This window comes from Papio anubis, chromosome 1 (genome assembly GCF_008728515.1).
Source record: "Papio anubis isolate 15944 chromosome 1, Panubis1.0, whole genome shotgun sequence".
Taxonomy (NCBI): Eukaryota; Metazoa; Chordata; class Mammalia; order Primates; family Cercopithecidae; genus Papio; species Papio anubis.
In genome coordinates this window covers 188,141,063-188,158,607 of record NC_044976.1, presented here as the reverse complement: position 1 = coordinate 188,158,607, position 17,545 = coordinate 188,141,063, and the positions used below count along the sequence as shown (strand labels likewise).

The following is a 17,545-nucleotide window of genomic DNA, read 5'->3' as shown; positions in this document are numbered from 1 at the left end:
GAGAGCCTCCTATTTCTTAATGAGGATGCCCTTTGGCTTTCATGCTTAGTTTTTAATTGTCAAATTAATCACTCTCGACCTTTCATTACATTTCTTCAAAATATCAAATAAGCTTAACATCAGCCCACTCATATTTCCCCCATATATCTCAAATATCTGATCCACTGAACATACTAGAGTGTTTCCATCCACCAGAAGATACAGTTCAGCAGCAGTGAAGGTTCAAACAATTGCACTTCAATTGTGCCAAGGACTGTCTGTGCTTCTTTCACCACAAGTGTTGACATTCTCATTGCTAGCCCGGAAGCAGGTGGTCCAACACCAAAATCCATTATAGTGACTGCTTTCTTGAACCACTCCTGACACTAACTGTTGCAGTTGGACTCCTCAGGAAGCACATTCTGAGATGGAGTTTAGTATGCAGGTAATTTATTAGAGAGTGCTTTTGGGATCAATGCCTGTGAAAAGAAAGAACAGAAGCAGGGCAGAGGGAGAAGTTGGGCTGTACTGTAGTTTCAACAAAGGCCTCTGCAGCCCCTCCGGGAAGCTCTGACACTGAGATGATCCTTCAGAGTTATCCCAAGTAGGCGCAACAGAGCTGTGCCTTTATATCCCTGCATTGACCAGTGATTGAATGCAGGCTGTCCCAGAGAGGGAGTGAGACCTTGGTCAGGCCACTCTTTTTCAGTCAAGGTGCCTCCCCAAAAAAGCTGACAGCAGGGCTCTGTCAGCAGCACTTCTAGAATCTGGTGGATTATGTCCCTCATTCCTGAGGGATGTCTGGGTGGTACATTACAGCATTAACTATACATGCTACCAACTTGACATAGTTAGAGCTGTTTATTCTTCAATATTTAAGGATGGCTTTTTTCTCTTTTGATTAAATTTTCTTTAAAAATTTTAAAGATATTAAAATAAATGCCTTTTATGAGAATAAAAATACATATTAAGTAAATAATAAAATTTTATTTAAGTAAAAATAGAGGGCTGGGCGTGGTGGCTCACACCTCTAATCCCAGCACTTTGGGAGCCTAGGTAGGTAGATTGCTTGAGCTCAGGAGTTCGAGACCAGCCTGGGCACCATGGTGAAACTCTGTCTCTACAGGAAAAAAAAAAAGTACGAAAATTAGCCAGGTGTGGTGGCATGTGCCTATAGTCCCAGCTATTTGTGGGGCTGAGGCAGGAGAATTCCTTGAGCCCAGGAGGTCGAGGCTGCAGTGAGCCATGTTTGCACAACTGCTCTTTAGCCTGGGTGACAAAGAGAGACTCTGTATTAAAGAAATTAAATAAATAAAAATAGATTTTGCTTAAGTGAATTTTTAAATTATTAAGAACATTTAATAAATAAAAATATAAAGGCCAATACTTTCAAAATCTGGCTGCCATCCCTAACCTTTCTACCCTGGTCTCTCCTTTCCCCTGTAGGTAACCATTTTTATTAATTCTCCACTTATATACATATATAATATGTAAAATTTTAAACTATAAATAAATACATATACACTTTTATACACTCACACTATATTTCTGCCCATTTCTTAAATAAAGTTAGCATGCTATAAACACTGTTCACTTGGTTTTCATTACTTAACAATATGCTTGAAGAGCATGCCATTAAGAGATCTTCCGGCCAGGTGCAGTGGCTCACGCCTGTAATCCCAGCACTTTGGGAGGCTGAGGCGGGCAGATCACAAGGTCAGGAGTTTGAGACCAGCCTGACCAATATGGTGAAACCCCATCTCTACTGAAAATACAAAAATTAGCCAGCCTGGTGGCGTGCGCCTGCAAGCCCAGCTACTTAGGAGGCTGAGGCAAGAGAATTGCTTGAACCTGGGTGGTAGAGGTTGCCACGAGCTGAGATCATGCTACCGCACTCCAGCCTGGGCAACAGAGCAAGATTCTGTCTTAAAAAAAAAAAAATCCTCCTTTGTTTTTTATTTTTTTATTTTTTTTGAGACCAAGTCTCACTCTGTCACCCAGGATTGAGAGCAGTGGCGTGATCTCAGCTCACTGCAACCTCTGCCTCCCGGGTTCAAGCAATTCTCCTGCCTCAGCCTCCCGAGTAGCTGGGATTACAGGCACCCACCACCACGCATGGCTAATTTTTGTATTTTTAGTAGAGATGTGGTTTCACCATATTGGCCAAGCTGGTCTCAAACTCCTGATCTTAGGTGATCCACCCGCCTCAGCCTCCCAAAGTGCTGGGATTACAGGCGTGAGCCATCCCACCTAGCCCTTTGCCATTTTTTTGTTATAAATGCATAGTCCTTGTTATGTGGATACCCATAGTTTATGTAATCAGCCCCCTAATAAGAGTCTTTTAGATTCCTTCTAATTTTTTTTATTACAAAGTATCCTGCAGCGAGTAACCTTGTGCATAACTTATTTTATTTTTGCAAGTGTTTCCTCAGGATAATGGAAAAAGGTCAATGCAAATGTAATTTTGCTAGATCTTGCCAAATCCCCCTCCATAAAAGTTTTATCATTTTGTACACACACTCGTCACAAATGAGTGCATTCTTCCCCACAGTTGTGTCAGAAAAAGAGGGTGTGCAATTTCAGGTTTTTGCCTACTTTATATGTGGTAAATGGGTCTCAATAGAAACAATTTGCATTTATCTTATTATGAGCAAGATTGCTTATTATATATTTAAATGATTAAGGACATTTTCTTTTTCTGTAAACTGGCTGTTCATATATTTCGCCCATTTATGTTATTTGTTCTTACTCTATTTTTAGGAGCCATTTATATATTACATTATGAACCCTTTATGATATACTAATATATTGCAAATATGTTTTTCCTAATTGTCATTTTTTTTTTTACTTTATTTATCTTTGTCCCATGGACATTTTTTAATGCGGTCAAATTGATCAATCTTTCTGCTTCTAGATTTTGAGTCATATTCAGGGAAGTGTTTCTCCTTTTTTTTTTTTTTTTTTTTCTTATTTGAGACAAAGCCTTGCTCTGTAACCCAGGCCGAAGTGCAGTGGTGCAATCTCAGCTCACCGCAACATCTGCCTCCCAGGTTCAAGTAATTCTCCTGCCTCAGCCTCCCAAGTACCTGGGATTACTGGGTGCCTGCCACCACGCCCGGCTAATTTTTGCTTTTTTTTTTTTTTTTTTTTGAGACAGAGTCTCCCTCTGCTGCCCAGGCTGGAGTGCAGTGGCCGGATCTCAGCTCACGGCAAGCTCCGCCTCCCGGGTTTACCCATTCTTCCGCCTCAGCCTCCCGAGTAGCTGGGACTGCAGGCGCCCGCCACGTCGCCCAGCTAGTTTTTTTGTAGTTTTTAGTGGAGACGAGGTTTCACCGTGTTAGCCAGGATGGTCTGGATCTCCTGACCTCGTGATCCGCCCGTCTCGGCCTCCCAAAGTGCTGGGATTACAGGCTTGAGCCACTGCGCCCGGCCAATTTTTGCATTTTTAATAGAGACAGTGTTTCACCATGTTGGCCAGGCTGGTCTTGAACTGCTGACCTCAAGTGATTAGCCCACCTTGGCCTCCCAAAGTGCTGGGATTACAGACATGAGCCACCATGCCCAGCCTCTCCACACTTAATAAAGAAATTCACCCATATTTTCTCATATTATTTTTACACCTTCATTATTACCTTAAGATTTCAAATACATTTGATTGATGTGGGGTATAAAGAACTGGCCTTCTAACTCCAACTTTTGACAAATATGAAGGACCATCCCAGGCTCAGATCTTCCCATAGCGTCTTCAGAGGACTTTGTTAGACTGTAGTGAAGTCTCACTCATTATATAAGGAAATAAATCCAATTTCATATGTTTCCATAGTTGTATCAGCATCTGTTGGGAGCAAGCTCCCCAAAATCTGGCCATAAACTGGCCCCAAAACTGGCCATAAACAAAACCTCTGTAGCACTATAATATGTTCATAAGGGCCTTAATGCCCATGTTGAAAGGTTGTGGGTTTACCAGAATGAGGGCAAGGAACACGGGCCAGCCCAGGGCAGAAAACCACTTAAAGGCAGTCTTAAGCCACAAACAATAGCATGAGTGATTTGTGCCTTAAGGACATGCTCCTGCTGCAGTTAACTAGCCCAACCTATTCCTTTAATTCCACCCATCCCTTCGTTTCCCATAAGGGATACTTTCAGTTAATTTAATATCTATAGAAGCAATGCTAATGACGGGTTTGCTGTTAATAAATATGTGGGTAAATCTCTGTTCAATGCTGTCAGCTCTGAAGGCTGTGAGACCCCTGATTTCCCACTTCACACCTCTATATTTCTGTATGTGTGTCTTTAATTCCTCTAGCACCACTGGGTTAGAGTGTCCCCGACCAAGCTGGTCTTGGCAAGCATCATTTAATAAAGAACCCCTATTGCCCCACTGATTTGAGATCCCATACTAAATTTCCATATGTTCTAAGGTCTATTTCTGGATTTCTTACCCTGTTGTATTTATCTGTTTATATGCCCAAACCACAGTTTTAATTATTGAGGTTTTAGAACATGTTTTAATAATATCTCTTAGGGTTAACCCTCCTCTCAGCTATTTCTATTTTTAGAGTAAGTATTTCTGGTTATTTTCATTTGTCTTTTCTTCCATATTAACTTTATAATCAACTTATCTAGTTCTGTAAAGACTCTGAAGTTGATTTTATTTGGTGCTATGGTTTGACTAATGGATGGTGTCCTCTCCAAATTTCATGTTGAAACGTAATCCTAAATGTGACATTATTAAGACATATGGCGTTTGGAAGGTGATTAAGCCATGAGGGCTCCACACTCATGAATGGGATTAGCTTCCTTATGGCTCAGGTTTGAAGGAACATTCTCTTGCCTTTCTGCCATGTGTGGAAACAGCATTCATCCCCTCCAGAGGAGGTAGCAGCAGGACAACATCTTGGAAGCAGACAGCAGCCCTAGTCAGACACTGACAATGCTGGTACCTTGATCTGGGGCCTCCCAGCCTCCATAACTATGGGAAAATAAATTCTGTTCTTTGTAAATTACCCAGTCTAAAGTATTTTGCTATAAAAGCACAAACAAAGACACTGCATTGCATTAAATTTATAAATTACTTTATGGGGCACTGTTATCTTTATGAAATTGAGTCAACTTATCCAATAACTTGGAATGACTTTCTATCTGCTCAAATCTACTTTTTTTTTATTTCAGGAATGTTTTATAGCTTTCCCCATATAGGTTTCATGTAACTAATAACTCTTGACTGATAAATTATAAAGGATTTAGATTCCATCTTATAGATGAGAAAACTGAGAACAAGAATGACCAAGTGATGGCTTGAGATCACAGGATTAGCACTGGGACCCCTGTCTTCTAGCTCCCATCATAGTGCTCTCTGCTGTACCATCCTATAAGCACCCTAGAATTCTATAGCAGCATCAAGAAAACTAGGAAAATGCTTTGTCATTGTCTTACTTGTGCACATTCTTCCTGCTCTGTTCCTAAACTTTCCAAAATACTTTCTAATTTCACCAGCTTTCTGTCATGCTACTCTCCCCAGTGCACCCTGGCCAACCTGTCCTTGCCTCTCTGGCTTTAGTGTCTTTCCCTAGAACATTCCTCCTTCCCTTCCAACTCATGAGGTTTTAGTCAAGTTGTTGGCAAAGTCTGCAGTTTTATCTAGAGGCTCAACTGGGAAAAGATTCACTTCCAAGCTCACTCATGTTGCTAATGGCAGGATTCAGCTCTTCATGGGCTATCAGACTGAGACCTTCAGTTCCTCTCTGATGGCCAGAAGCCTCTCTCAGTTTCTTGCCATACAAGGCTCCTCACAGGGCAGCTCACAACATGGTAACTTATTTCCCTCAGAGAAAGCTAGAGAGAGATGACATCTGAGACAGAAGCCACAGTCCTTTTATAACCTAATGTTAGAAGTACCATTTCATGGTTTTTGCTATATTCCATTTGTTAGTCATTAGGTTCAGCCAACACACACTCAAAGGAGGGGATTACATGAGGGCATGAAAACCAAGAGGCAGAGAAGACTTAGAGCCATCTTAAAGGCTGCACACCATACTTTCTGTTACCCTCTAGACCATATCTGGGCACCCTACTAAATGTTTTCTTTTTTTTTTCTTTTAGACATGGTCTTACTCTGTTGCCCAGGGTAAAGTGTAATGGCACAATCACAGCTCACTGCAGCTTCAACCTCCTGGGCTCAAGAGATCCTCCCACCTCAGCCTTCCGAGGAGCTGGGACTAGAGGAGTGTGACACCACGCCCAGTTAATTTTTAATTTTTTTGTAGAGACAAAGTCTCCCTATGTTGCCCCAACTGGTTTCAAACTCCTGGGCTCAAGCAATACTTCTGCCTTAGTCTCCCAAAGAGCTGGGATTACAGGCATGAGCCACCCTACTAGATGTTTTCTTAGCACCCAGTAGATCACTTTCAATTACCTCAATCATAATTGAACAACTAATTGTGTAATTCATGGTTCAATTTTATACTGTCTGTCTCCACAAGAATAAAAAGTTGCTGGGTACGGTGGTTAATGTCTCTAATCCTAGCACTTTGGGAGGCCAAGGTGGGAGGATCACTTGAGCCCAAGAGTCCAAGACCAGCCTGGGCTACATAGTGAGACCTCGTCTCTACAAAAAAAAAAAAAAAAAAATTTAGCTGGGCATGGTGGAACATGCCTGTGGTCCCAGCTACTGAAGAGGCTGAAGTTGTTACCAGTGGTGAATCCATGTGGGTCTGCAGCAACCTCAATTCTTTCCTCCTCAGAAGAAAGAATTTGACTGAGGGCCATGAGGCAGAAGAGACGGAGGCAAGTTTTAGAGCAGGAGTGAAAGGAAGGAAAGTACACCTGGAAGAGGTCCAAGCAGGCAACTTGAAAACAAGTGTGAAGTTTGACCTTTTGACTTAGGGTTTTATATGCTGGCATACTTCTGGGGTCTTGCATCCCTTCTGCCCTGATTCTTCCCTTGGGGTGGGTTGTCCACATGTGCAATGGCCTGCTAGTGCCTGGGAGGGGAGCATGCAGAGTATGTTTACTGGAGCTGTACACATGCTCAATTGAGGCGTTCTTCCCATTCTGTTGGAATGCCCCTGGAAGGTCATATACCAGCTAAACTCTGCCATTTTGCCCTTTAATGCACATGCTGGAGCCCACTCACCCAATTCCTGAGATCTTATTGAGAAGCTGCCACCAGTTTCAGGTGTTTTTATCTATTGGGAAACTGCCTCTCCCTGGTGCTGTTTGCAACCAATTATTGTATTAGAGAGGCAGTGTGACAACTGCCTGGCCTGACATTCCTGGTGAGGTGTGGGGGAAGCCCTCTCCTGTCTCGCACATGCCTGGCTAGCCACCTACTGTAACAAGATGACAGGATCATTTGAGCCCAGGAGGTGGAGGCAACAGCGAGCTGTGATTGCACTACTGTACTCCAGCCTGGGTAACAGATTGAGAAGAAAGAAAAGAAGAAGAACAAATTGTCATTGTTAAATTATTGTCGAACAAACAAACAAAACAAACAACAAAACAAAATAAACAAAACAACAAAATAAACAAACAACAACAACAACAGATTTAAACAAAACAAACAGTTGTAAATGATGCATTAAACAAAACAAACATCGAATGATGACATAAAACAACAAAACATCAGCGATGACAAATGTTACCGAAAATGATGATAAATAAAACAATAGCACGATGATAAAATGATGATGATGATGATGATGACAAATGATGATGATGATGATCAGGACAAATGATGATGATGATGACAGTCGATGGATGATGAAGATGATGAGGAATGATGATGATGATGATGAGTTAAACATGATGATGATGATGATAATGATGATGATGATGATGATGAATGATGATGATGATGATGATACGATGAGAATGATGATGATGATTATTGTAACGATGGCGATGAGATGATGACAAATGATGATGATGATGATGATAGACGATGATAGAATGATGATGATGATGATGATGATGATGATGATGATCAGGACTCACGATGATGATGATGATGATAATGATGATGATGATGAATGATGATGATGATGATGATGATGATGATGATGAATGATGATGATGACAAATGATGATGATGATGATGATGACAACATTTATAAACAATGATGATGATGATGATGATGATGATGATGATGATGATGATGACATGCATATTTATTATTTATTATTTTATTAAGATGAAACATTAAACAAACATTTTAACATGCCTGATAAATGATGAAACAAATAAATAACAAATACCATTTAAACATTAGCTAAACAAACAAATATTTAAATAAACAAACAACAAAAATAAATGAAACAATAAAGATGAACAAATATGATGAACAACATTAAAAACAAATATACACTAAAATAAAATACCAAATATTTAAGAAATAAACAAACAAAACAACAACAAAATAAATAAACAAAACAAAACAAAATAAACAACAAATAAATGAAACAAAATAAACAAACAACAACAATGATGATGATGATGATGATGATGATGAGATGATGATGATTATTAAACATGAAAACAAATATTTAAAAACAATGATGAAACATTTAAACATTACAACATGAAATGATAAATGAGAAAATTATTAAATGGCTACAATGATGACAAAATGACAATGATGACAATGATGATGATGAAGAATGATACAATGACAAATGACAATGACAACAAATGACAATGATGATAAATGAGAAACACAAACAATGATAATGATAAAGAAGGAAGAAGGAGAAGGAGAAGAAGGAGAAGGAGAAGGAGAAGGAGGAGAAGGAGGAGGAGAAGGAGGGAGAAGGAGGAGGAGGAGGAGGAGGAGGGGAAGGAGGAGGAGGAGAAGGAGGAGAAGGAGAAGGAGGAGGAGAAGGAGGAGGAGAAGGAGAAGAAGAAGAATGAAAATTCCATAAACAATGGGCCCTGTGGATCTCACCTACAACTAAACCTTAGGTTCAACCACTGTATTTTATACATTGGAAACAAGACATAATTTTTGATTGAAAAACTATAAGGTAAACTCAGCAACCCCTTAAAAGAATTATTTGGCTGTTGTCACTACCTCACACCCATGAACCCCAAAAATCTGAAACAAGTCTCAGTTAATTTAGAAAGTTGATTTTGCCAAGGTTGAGGATGCACCTGTGACACAGCCTCAGGAGAGGTCCTGATCACATGTGCCCAAGGTCATCAGACCACAGTTTGGTTTTATACATTTTAGGGAGACATGAAACATCAAACAACATATGTATGATGAACATTGGTTCGGTCTGGAAAGGCAGGACAACTCGAAGCAGGGAGAGGGCTTCCAGGTCATAGGTAGATAAGAGACAAATTGTTGCATTCTTTTAAGTTTCTGATTAGTCTCTTCACAGGAGGCAATCAGATATGCATTTATCTCAGTGAGCAGAGGGGTGACTTTGAATAGAATGGGAGGCAGGTTTGCCCTAAGCAGTTCCCAGCTTGACTTTTCCCTTTAGCTAAGTGATTTGGGGGGCCCAAGATATTTTCCTTTCACACACCCAATCTAAGTAAAATCTATTTTATGTATATTTTCAACTAGAAATTCAGGCTCCCGTAGGGCATAGTCTTACTCAGGTGGCAGAAAAACTGTAATTACTGCAAATGCCAGGTTTACCATAAACACATTTCTAAATGGAGTTCTCTAGTTCTTGACATAAATAAAAAGGGTTGATTCACACTGAACTTCTCCACTTTAAAAAGAAGCAGAGTAGCAGAAGCACAAACCAGATTGCAGTGGGTTGGGGAGTGAACCACAGATTTACAGAAATAGGAGGGACTGCTCTTATGCTAGACAGGAGTTTTAAAATCAGTCTTTGGTTAGCAGCATTTTTAGTAACATTTTTATATCATATAGTAACATTTTCATACCTATACTATGAATTATAAATATAATTCATATTACAGAAAAAATAAAAGTCACTTTGAAGGTATCTTTTACAATAAGCATTTCATAGAAGGGAAATCTGAATACCACTTTCACATATGAAAAATGTTTGAACAGTGATGAGAGAAATAAACATCTAAACCACAGTGAATTACCATTTTATACCCATCCAATTGGCAAAAACAAATTTAAATTTGGAAAACACCAACTGTGATGATAATATAGACCAACTAAAACCCTCAAACACTTGTAATGGAGAGACAACACAGCACCGTAACTGAAAGCACAGACTCTAGAGCCATTGTGTATTGTTTTAAGTTCTTGCTCTACTTCATAACTAGCTGTGTGACTTTGGGCAACTTACATAACACCTTGGTGCCATCTGTGAGACAGGAATAATAATAGATCCTACCTCGAGAGGACTAGTGTAAGTAAAGACAAGTTACTATAACATGCTACATAAGTATTTGCTAGTATTATTATTATTGAAATAGAATAATGACTTTAGAGAGCAATTTGACTAGTGCTAATACAGTTGAAGCTGTGCATAGCAAACAACCCAGCAATTTTGCTTCTGCATGCACACACCAAAGAAACACTCACAGGTGTACACAAGGCGGTATATGCAAGAATTTACATTGTAGCACTGTTTGTAATAGAGAAAACTGGAAATAGTCAAAATCTGCAGAAAAAACATTTTTTAAAATCTATGGTATATTCATATAATACTATATAGCAGTGAAAATAAATAAATTAGTGCAGTAGTTCCCAAACTTTACCGTGCACTATAATCACCTGGAGAACTTGCTACAACACAGATTCTGGGGCCCACCTTCAGTTTTTGATTCAATAGGTCTGTAATGGGACTCAAGGGTTGGCATTTTCCAAACGATGTTGATGTTGCTGGTCCAGGACCGCCCTTTGAGAATCACCGAATTGTACCTTCATTGATCAACATGGACAAATCTTACAAACAGAATGTTGAGTGGAAAATGGAAGTTGTGAAAGAATACATATGCTTTGATACAATTTATTTAAAGTTTTAAAATGTGGAAAAGAAATCATTTTGCTGCATCTGTATATATATCACATATACACGTGCAGTAAAAATTTCGAATAAGATCACAAAGCTAGTCAGTTACAGGTCTAGGATTTATACCTATGTGTATCTGTGAAATCGCCTTTGCAAACTGAAACCCCCTTTGCAAAAATTCTATCAGTGAGAAAATTATAGCAGTGGAGGAGATCTGATCTAGCCAAACCCCATCTTGCCTTTAGCTTTCAGCCCGTCCTTAATTATTCCTGGGCTTAAGCCAAGATAACTTTGGGAGACATTTAGTTTAATAGTTTAAATAATTATAGTCCTTCACCAAAACTCAACTGCCTTTGTAAAGCTAATGAGAAACCACCAGACTAGAGGGATAGATGAGCCTGAATTCTGTTAAGTGTAGACATAAGTGATCGCCAGCCATTATTCCAGAGGTCATAAGATATGCAATTTCCCCAATTACTCCTGCAGAAAACATCACTATTGTAGAATCTAGGATTGGCTTTTTGGGGTATATTTTTAAGTTTTTTGCATGTTTGACTACTGATGGCTCCACCTGGACCCATCAACTGTTCCTGTGGCTCCACCCAGCAACGACTCAGTAGGCAGGAGGACCATCTCCCATACCCCTATGACTGCACCCCCAACCAGTCAGCAGCAAGCACCCATTCCCTAGCCATCCCTACCCCTTTCCCCAAACCACTTTTGAAAAAAACCCTAGCCCCCAAATGTTCCAGGAGGCTGATTTGAGTAATAATATAACTGATTTGAATAACAATAAAACTTCTTCCATTTTTCCACTCAATGTTGTGTAAAACTCTTTCTCTATTGCAATCCCTATACCTTGATAAATCATCTGTATCCGGGCAGCAGGCAAGAAGAATCCACTGGGCCACTATATCTGGATCTAAAGGCCATGCATTTTCCACTACAAGCTAATTAACAAGAGGTATCCTTTCCCCTCAGAAACAACTAGACAAACCCGTGTAGATCCTACATAAAGAACAGTTAAAGAAAATCTAGTTAATACTTAGCCAAGTATACTTATCAGGAAATCATCAACAGTCTTTCTCTGACATTCCTGAAATAGTAATCCCCACCTTAAACTTGTATCACTTGTTTTCTAAATATTAATATACAGTAAAATTCAGGTGACTGTGTGCTATGGGAAAATCTGGAGGAAAAGATAACTTGAAAAATATACTTTTTTGGCTCTGCTTGCTACTGAAAAAAAATTTTTTTAAGAAAATATACTCTTCCCTCCCTAACATTAAAGTGAATCCACAGAAGATGCGTTTGGTGAAGTGTCTGGTGGTGAATACTAAGTAGAAAGGGCAAACTAACACAGCCTTAGAGCCTGGATAAAATCCTGGTGTCTTGAAAGTTCGACTGTGGGAAATCTGGAGAGTAAGGGCTATCTCTGATCTGTCTACGTAACTTCTGCACCTTGCACATAGTAGAGGCCTGACAGATACACGCCAACCCATGTGTGCATGCAATAATCCAATCCACAATTAGGAACATTGTGCCAAAAGGAGACCCACCAACTAAAAAGAGATAAAAATTCTTAGCTTTCTGTGACTACCCTTTGACTACTGCCTTTGCTGATGAAAACAAAGAAGAGGAGGCTTCAGTATTCAAACACTGCCAGTTCCGTAGTGAACTCTAAAAATGGTTACTCTTGGGAGACAAACAACCCCCACGAGGATAAACACCTTTTGAGGTTACCCGAATGCCCCAGCAAAGGGCACGACTACTTCCGGAGCCGCACCGGAACCCCTTGGCGGAGTATGTGGCTTCCTGCGGGAACGATTTAAGAATAGGACTACTTCCTGCTTCTGGACATGGGCGGGTGAAGGGAAAGGAAATAGCTTTAAGAGCGGCATCCTGCCTGAGCTAGCAGCGGTGGAGGAGGAGGCAGAGAGGAGTGGAGGGCGGAGTAGACGGAGGAGGCTGCGGCAGAGAAGAAAGTGTCAGAGCCGGTAAGTGAGCCAGCCGCCTTAGAGCAGGGGACAGCGGACAGCGCCCCAGGGCTCGCTTCGCAAATATGTGGTGCCAAGTTGCTGAGCTGCCCCATGGGGTCAGTCAGGGTTGTGCTTCGTCGGTCGCCTGTCTGTCGGCGCCGAGAAGAGACTGTTGCGGCGCTGGGGCCGGGCCTCGCGGAGCGCCAGAGTGCGCTCTCGCTGGCTGACAGCCTATCTCGGAAGCCAGAGGAGGCCCTGGGCTGTGTCCTGCTTGGTAGTGCTGGGGTTCCGCACCCTGGACAGCTTCCCCAGACAGTGTTTGGAATTCAGGGAAGGAAGAAAGTACTGTGCGCCCCCATTTAACCCTCGGGACCTGGCGAAATCCTGCTACGTGGGTAGTGAACATTGTTTCGGGAACTGAAGGAAATGCATGTAAAGAGTGTTAGTCTGGAGCCATACTTTCCCTGCCCTGTTCAAGCTCCCTGGGCTGTCGGAAGCGGAGTTGTTTGTAAAGGCAAATGCCGACGCCTCCTCCTCCTCCTGTCACTTCGGGACAAGTTAACAACCTTCAGATTCGTTGTTAAAGCAGCGTGTTCTCTATGTGATCTATCAGGTTAGTACTGCTGTGGGTATCTGGTGATTGCTCTGTAAATATACTTGTTGGCGAGATCACAGTTAAATATCTCCAAGCACTTTTTGAAGAGGAACAAGACTGACCTAACAGTCGGGACTATTTAGCATACTTTACCTCCCCTTTAGTTTAATCGTTTTAGCATGCAGAGTAAGGATGGTAATCTTAAATGTACTAGGTTAAGTTATTGTGCATCTGCAAAAGGCCTGTGATATAGAATATGAAACTCTTGATAACTGACGAAATGAGTGAAATGATTAGATAAAGATTGTTACTGTAAAGATCAGAAATAGCTTTTATTAAGTTCCTGCTTTTCTGTTGTCTTAGGTTCGGCTTTAGAGTGTGGTGAAGGGTACTTTTCATGGTGCATGGAAGGAAAGCCAATGCGCAGGTAGGCATTCAGGAAGAAAACCTTTGGTTTCACTGATTAAAATTCAGCATGTAATAATTAAAATTTTTAAAAAAGAGTTTCAATCTTACTAAATTCTGCTTGGAACTAATGAGCCTTGTTCTACAATAAATCAAAAGTAATATTAAGAATTAATCGCTTTTTAATAGAATAAAATACAGAAGTTAAATTTCTGAAAAGTGCCGTGGATTGTATGTAAACACTTAATTTTCCTTTTTCATGTTTTTTTTTTTAAAGGAAATAATCATTAAGTTCATTATGATACTATGTGGATTTATTATCTTCAATTCCCTATAAAATGTAGAGGATTCTGTTCCCATGTAAGAATCATAATTATTTACAATACACTGTACTGCATGCCTAATTATGGTTTTGGTTATTTCCTTGATGTTCAATAATACATGTGTTCTGTTAATTAAAATAGCTGCATTGCAGGGAAGATTGTATAAGGACTAAAATAGGTTTTAGACATAATAACTTAGTCCATAGAAAAATAGAACAATGTCTGGGAAAATACAATTAAATAGGCCCTCCCAACCCTAGAATTTAATAATGCTTTTTCTCATTCTGTTCTAACAAATGAGACTAGAACCTTTATTGATACAAAATCAGCCCAGTTCTATTTCTTTGGTTTTTACATTTGTTTTCTATTTATTGAACTCTATTTAATCATTTGTTATTTAACATCAACGGTAAACAACTTTTGCAGTTCTTTTAAGAGAAGAAACATTTTATAATGGGAATATGACTTATAACTCAGAACTTGGAGCAAGAACCAGAATGTATATCTTTTTCCAAATCTTTTATTGATTTATCAATTGACCTTGAGCTGTTCACCTTCTCTGTACCCCAGCTTACTTCTTTAATGTATCTAATCAGGATATTGGGGATTAATGGATATTTGCAAATGCTTTAAATGTGGGAATGTTTTTGGTTTATCAGTAGTCTATATAAAATACTTACTTAATCACTCATACCTGCTCCTTTTTTTCCAGATGAAAAGATGTTATCAAGGTGAAAAATACTATTATCTTATTTATATTTTATTCTGTGGCAGGAATAATATTTTACCACAATGTACATGAAAAAATTAACAACATATATTAAATGCTTCATCACTTCATTCTAACTTTATTGCAAAACCCACTGATTGTGTCTCATCTCCAGCTACCATAAAATGTCATGTCTTATGTAATTGCTAAAATAAGAGCTTATTATTTTTTAAAAGAATAGCAGAGCGTGGGAATGTTTTTGGGTTATCAGTAGTCTATATAAAATATTTGCTTAATCACTCATACCTGCTCCTTTTTTCTTGCTTTATTACATAATACTGTCAGCTATTCAAAATCATGTTGGATAATTCTAGTGCCGTTAATTGTTAAGTTACAGCTCCTTCTTCATCACTGTCACTTGGCCAGAGCCTAGCCTACTCACATTGGTCTCTGGTCTTACTTCTACCTGCTTCCTACTTTCAATCATGGTCACACTTCCCTATCCTTTTCTTTTTTTTTTTTTTTGAGACGGAGTCTTGCTCTGCCGCCCAGGCTGGAGTACAGTGGCCGGATCGCAGCTCACTGCAAGCTCCGCCTCCCAGGTTCACGCCATTCTCCTGCCTCAGCCTCCCGAGTAGCTGGGACTACAGGCGCCTGCCACCTCGCCCGGCTAGTTTTTTGTATTTTTAGTAGAGACGGGGTTTCACCGTGTTAGCCAGGATGGTCTCGATCTCCTGACCTCGTGATCCGCCCATCTCGGCCTCCCAAAGTGCTGGGATTACAGGCTTGAGCCACCGCACCCGGCCCCCTATCCTTTTCTTGTTGGGCTGTCATTTTTGCTGATTTAACCCAGAAGGCAGTCTCTGTAATGCTGGGTTTATACTCAGCTGCTATTAAAGAAGCTTTGAGAAGTAACTTTTTATGTTGAGACTGTTTGAATACATGTTCATTCTGCCTACTAGATTGCGAGCTCTTTTAGTCTCATGTCTTCCTATATTTGCATCACTAGCACCTAATGATTACTGAATAATTGTTTAAATAGGACTGAACAGTTTCTGCAGACTTTGCCCCTCCAAAAAACAAAAAAAAATCTATGAACAAGAAAAGACTGAAAATTATTGTTAAAGGTGTTCTAATTTTTGATTATAAAGTTTTATGAAATCAATTGGCATTTTATTATTAAAGTTTCATTGCATCATTTATGTACCATCATTTGCATACACAGTGCAAAATTTAAAAGATACAATAGGATATTCAGTGAAAAGTTAACTCTCCCATTGCTGACCCCAGTTCCCAGTTCTTCTCTCCAGAGGCAACCACTGTAAGCAGTTTCTTATGCATTCTTTTAGAGTGATTGTAGTTCATACACAAATATATATAAGATGTCTTATCTTTTCATTTTTTTTAATTTTTATTTTGTAGAGACAGGGTTTTGCCATGTTGCCCAGGCTGGTCTCAAATTCCTAGGCTCAAGGAATCTGCCTGCCTATGCCTCCCAAAGTGTTGGGATTACAGGCGTGAGCCACCGCACCTGGCCAACATTAGTAGCTTTTAAAAAGAGAAGATGGCTGGGCACAGTGGCTCACGCCTATAATCCCAGTACTTTGGGAGGCTGAGGCAGGCAGATCCCTTGAGCCCAAAAGTTCAAGACCAGACTGGGCAACATGACAAAACCCCATCTCTACAAAAAGGAAACAAAAAAAATTTAGCCAAGTGTTGTGGCAGATGCCTGAAGTTCTAGCTACTCAGGAGGCTGAGGTAAGAGGATCACTTGAGTCTGGGAGGCAGAGGCTGCAGTAAGCCGTGATCACACCATTGAACCCCAACCTGGGCAACAGAGCAAGACACTGTCTCAAAAAAAAAAAAAAAAAAGACACAAATGTTGCAGGACATAGTGGTTCATACTTGTAATCCCAGCTACATAGGAGGCTGAAGCAGGAGGATTACTTGAGCCCAGGAGTTCGAGGCTGTGGTGATCACACCACTGCACTCCTGCCTGGGTAACAGAGAGAGACCCCCATCTCTTAAATAAATAAATAAATAAAAATAAGAAAATAAAATGCATTTGAAAAGACACTAATGTCAGCATATCATGCACATTCTTCTGTATCTTTATTCACTTGAAAAATTGTTTTGTAAATTGTAACAAATGCATATAGACTTACCTTATTCCTTTTAATAGTTATGTGGTATTCCATTGTCTATATGCACCTTTGTTTTCCAGTCCCATTTGAGAGAGATTTATTTCAACTGTTTTGCTGTTACAACCAGTTCTGTCTGCAATGAATATCCTTGTAGGTGGTTTTTGCCCAAATGTGTAAGTATAGAATAAGTTCTGGCTGGGCACAGTGGCTCATGTCTGTAATCGAAGTACTTTGGGAGGCCGAGGTGGGCGAATCACAAAGTCAAGAGATCAAGACCATCCTGGCCAACGTGGTGAAACCCCTTCTCTACTAAAAATACAAAAATTAGCTGGGTGTGGTGGCATGTGCCTCTAGTCCCAGCTACAGTCCCAGTTGGGAGGCTGAGGCAGGAGAATCACTTGAACCCGGCAGGCGGAGGTTGCAGTGAGCCAAAATCACACCACTGCACTCCAGCCTGACGAAAG

At 40.1% G+C, this 17,545-nt stretch overlaps 1 protein-coding gene across 6 annotated transcripts in view; it reads left to right on the top strand.

Moving 5' to 3' along the window:
- Positions 1-12,756: 12,756 nt before the first annotated feature.
- The window catches only part of KLHL20 (kelch like family member 20), a 66,911-nt gene continuing 62,122 nt past the window's right edge, over positions 12,757-17,545 (top strand). For 3 of the 6 annotated variants that reach the window (XM_031658522.1, XM_031658510.1, XM_031658516.1), the window contains exons 1-2: positions 12,757-13,518; positions 13,864-13,927. In XM_031658522.1, coding sequence (XP_031514382.1) covers positions 13,332-13,518; positions 13,864-13,927 — 251 coding nt within the window. In that variant the 5' untranslated portion in view covers positions 12,757-13,331. Of the gene's footprint in view, positions 13,519-13,863; positions 13,928-14,244; positions 14,266-17,545 lie in introns of those variants that run through there. The other 3 variants (XM_031658525.1, XM_031658526.1, XM_031658527.1) reach the window with 3 other exon arrangements.